Source organism: Cebus imitator, unplaced genomic scaffold (assembly GCF_001604975.1).
Source record: "Cebus imitator isolate Cc_AM_T3 unplaced genomic scaffold, Cebus_imitator-1.0 Scaffold128, whole genome shotgun sequence".
NCBI lineage: Eukaryota > Metazoa > Chordata > Mammalia > Primates > Cebidae > Cebus > Cebus imitator.
The window spans coordinates 1,277,064-1,279,299 of NW_016107443.1; the positions used below are offsets into that span (position 1 = coordinate 1,277,064).

The 2,236-nt window shown below is 47.1% G+C and overlaps 2 protein-coding genes across 3 annotated transcripts in view; one reads left to right on the forward strand and one right to left on the reverse strand.

The window, feature by feature from the left end:
* The window catches only part of CDKL5 (cyclin dependent kinase like 5), a 213,136-nt gene that overhangs the window by 202,218 nt on the left and 8,682 nt on the right, over window positions 1–2,236 (forward strand). The gene's annotated exons all lie outside the window — the stretch shown is intronic.
* RS1 (retinoschisin 1) overlaps window positions 1–2,236 on the reverse strand; it is a 30,055-nt gene that overhangs the window by 3,682 nt on the left and 24,137 nt on the right. For both annotated transcript variants that reach the window (XM_017540633.2, XM_037742798.1), the window contains one exon: window positions 1,486–1,681. In XM_017540633.2, coding sequence (XP_017396122.1) covers window positions 1,486–1,681 — 196 coding nt within the window. The remainder of the gene's footprint in view (window positions 1–1,485; window positions 1,682–2,236) is intronic.

The following is a 2,236-nucleotide window of genomic DNA, read 5'->3' on the forward strand; positions in this document are numbered from 1 at the left end:
TAGAGACCATCCTGGTCAACACGGTGAAACCCCGTCTCTACTAAAAATACAAAAAATTAGCTGGGCATGGTGGTGCGTGCCTGTAATCCCAGCGACTCAGGAGGCTGGGGCAGGAGAATTGCCTGAACCCGGGAGGTGGAGGTTGCGGTGAGCCGAGATCGCGCCATTGCACTCCAGCCTGGGTAACAAGAGCGAAACTCCGTCTCAAAAAAAAAGAAAGATGTAACATAAAAACATGCTGTGGATGTTTGACGCTGTTTCCAAATAAATCATCCCTTGCCCTCTTCCAAGTCAGGGCGCTCTGCCTGATGCCACTAGGACATTTCATTTCCTTCTGGGATCGTCTCCTGAAAATATCTGGCTGTTGCATTTGGCCCCATCCATCCACAAAACGGGAAGAGCCTCGTCTGCCATGTTCTTGCCTTTCTTCACAGTGGCACCGCTCCACACCCCCCTCTCTATTGCAATTTGTGCTTGAGCCTATTCAAGTCAGGAGCCAGGTGAAGAGACAGAAAGGTGGAACAGGCCCCACCAGATTGCACAAGTGCAGGGGTGAAGTGCTTCTTTGCAAAGAAGCTTCAAGACCTTCAGAAGCACAGGGCTTGAAAAAATTCTGTCTTTTGGAGAAGCCAGCTAGTAAGAATAAAAATGAAATGAAACGTCCAAGTATCAAGATGGTTTTTCCTATTGTGTTCAAACTCCTTGAAACAACCCATGAATGTCTTGCTGTACAAACTGTCATCAGAGACTTACAAAGCCTTCTGAATCTCAGCTGTACATGTCTACTTAACCTGATTAAATGTCGAAATTAGCCTGGGGATTTCCTACTCTTAGACAAAAGGATGTTTAACATTTCCGAAGAGCTAGTGAGTTTTTAATTCATTTTTATTCATAGCAAATCTATATATCTATAGTCAGAAGCCTACTGTGTTTAGTGTATGGTGAAGACAACTTCGGTCTCAATCCACAAAGATTAATAGGATATGGAGTTGCCCGAAGGTTCAAGTTCCTCTTTGTGTGTGCTGGTGAAGTCTTTTAACCATTTAGCTAATGGCTACTTGCTAGGTTCTCAAAAGGCTCCCCTCTGTCAGTCTCAAACAATAGGAGAGGCCACCTCTATATAAATGGACGATTGTCTACCCACATCAGTAACATCAGACCACACCTGTGAAGCAAAGTGTGTTCAATGATCCAGTGAGTTGAAACAGTCTAAATGGTCAGTCTTAAGAATTCAGGCAACTGTCTACTGATATGGAAACTCAGACACAATTTTTTTTGCACCTAAGAGTGGCACTCATTTGCAAACTGCTGGACATCAAGGCAAGACAAGGAAAGAGGGCATAACACATTGTGGGGGAAAGCGCAGATGACCCACCGTGCCGCAGAGTCAGTGCTCTGACAGAGGACAGCAACAGGAGCGCAGGGACAGGCGGAGAAGCCACAGAGGCTGTGAGCTGAAGGTGGTTTGGGATAAGCCCAACTTACCCGGTTGTTTCCAGTCTGGTCCTTATAGTAAATCCAGTTCAGGTGCTCATCGGTCCTGTACTGCACGCTGTACTTGGTCATCCACTCATCGATGTCACAGCGACCCTGGGTGAGGATCCCTGAAATCACCTTGATCTCCTTCAGATCTATCTGTAACCACTGGCTGCTGTCCTGGAACTTGGAGAGCCAGGCGCACCTGCCAAGAACATATCGAGTCACCGGGAGCCTTCTCCTGTGCATGTCTGCAAAAAACCCACAGGTGCTGGCTTTCGAGGGGATGTCAGCACCTGAAGAGCCCCCAGTCAAGCTTGGGCAGTCTGTGCTGCAGTCTGAGCCTTGTCTTCTAGGAGTGTCCAGCCTCTGTTACACTTAACTTGCATCTCATTCTCCCTCTCCCTGCACCTCCACCTCCTGAGAAGAAATTGCCAGATTCAACTAATTTGTCAAAGAAATGCCTTGGAGTAGCTGAAATTGCCTTTGGGCACAGTTGAACATGTCTGTCTACAAAGCATGCGGGTGCATGGCTGTTACACCCTAGCCCCTGCCCTCTGCGTTAGTCTCCCCAAGTGATTGTTGCTGTGCATTTCACTCTCTTCACACCTATTTGTGTTTCCCTCGGATGGTGACATCCCTGGCATTCAGGAAGTGTCTGCCTCGTGCAAAGCACTGACCCATGTGGATCTGGAAGGGCTTTGACAAGCCTCAAGCCAGATAACCGTTGAAGCAACTAATTTTTTTTTTTTTTTTTTTT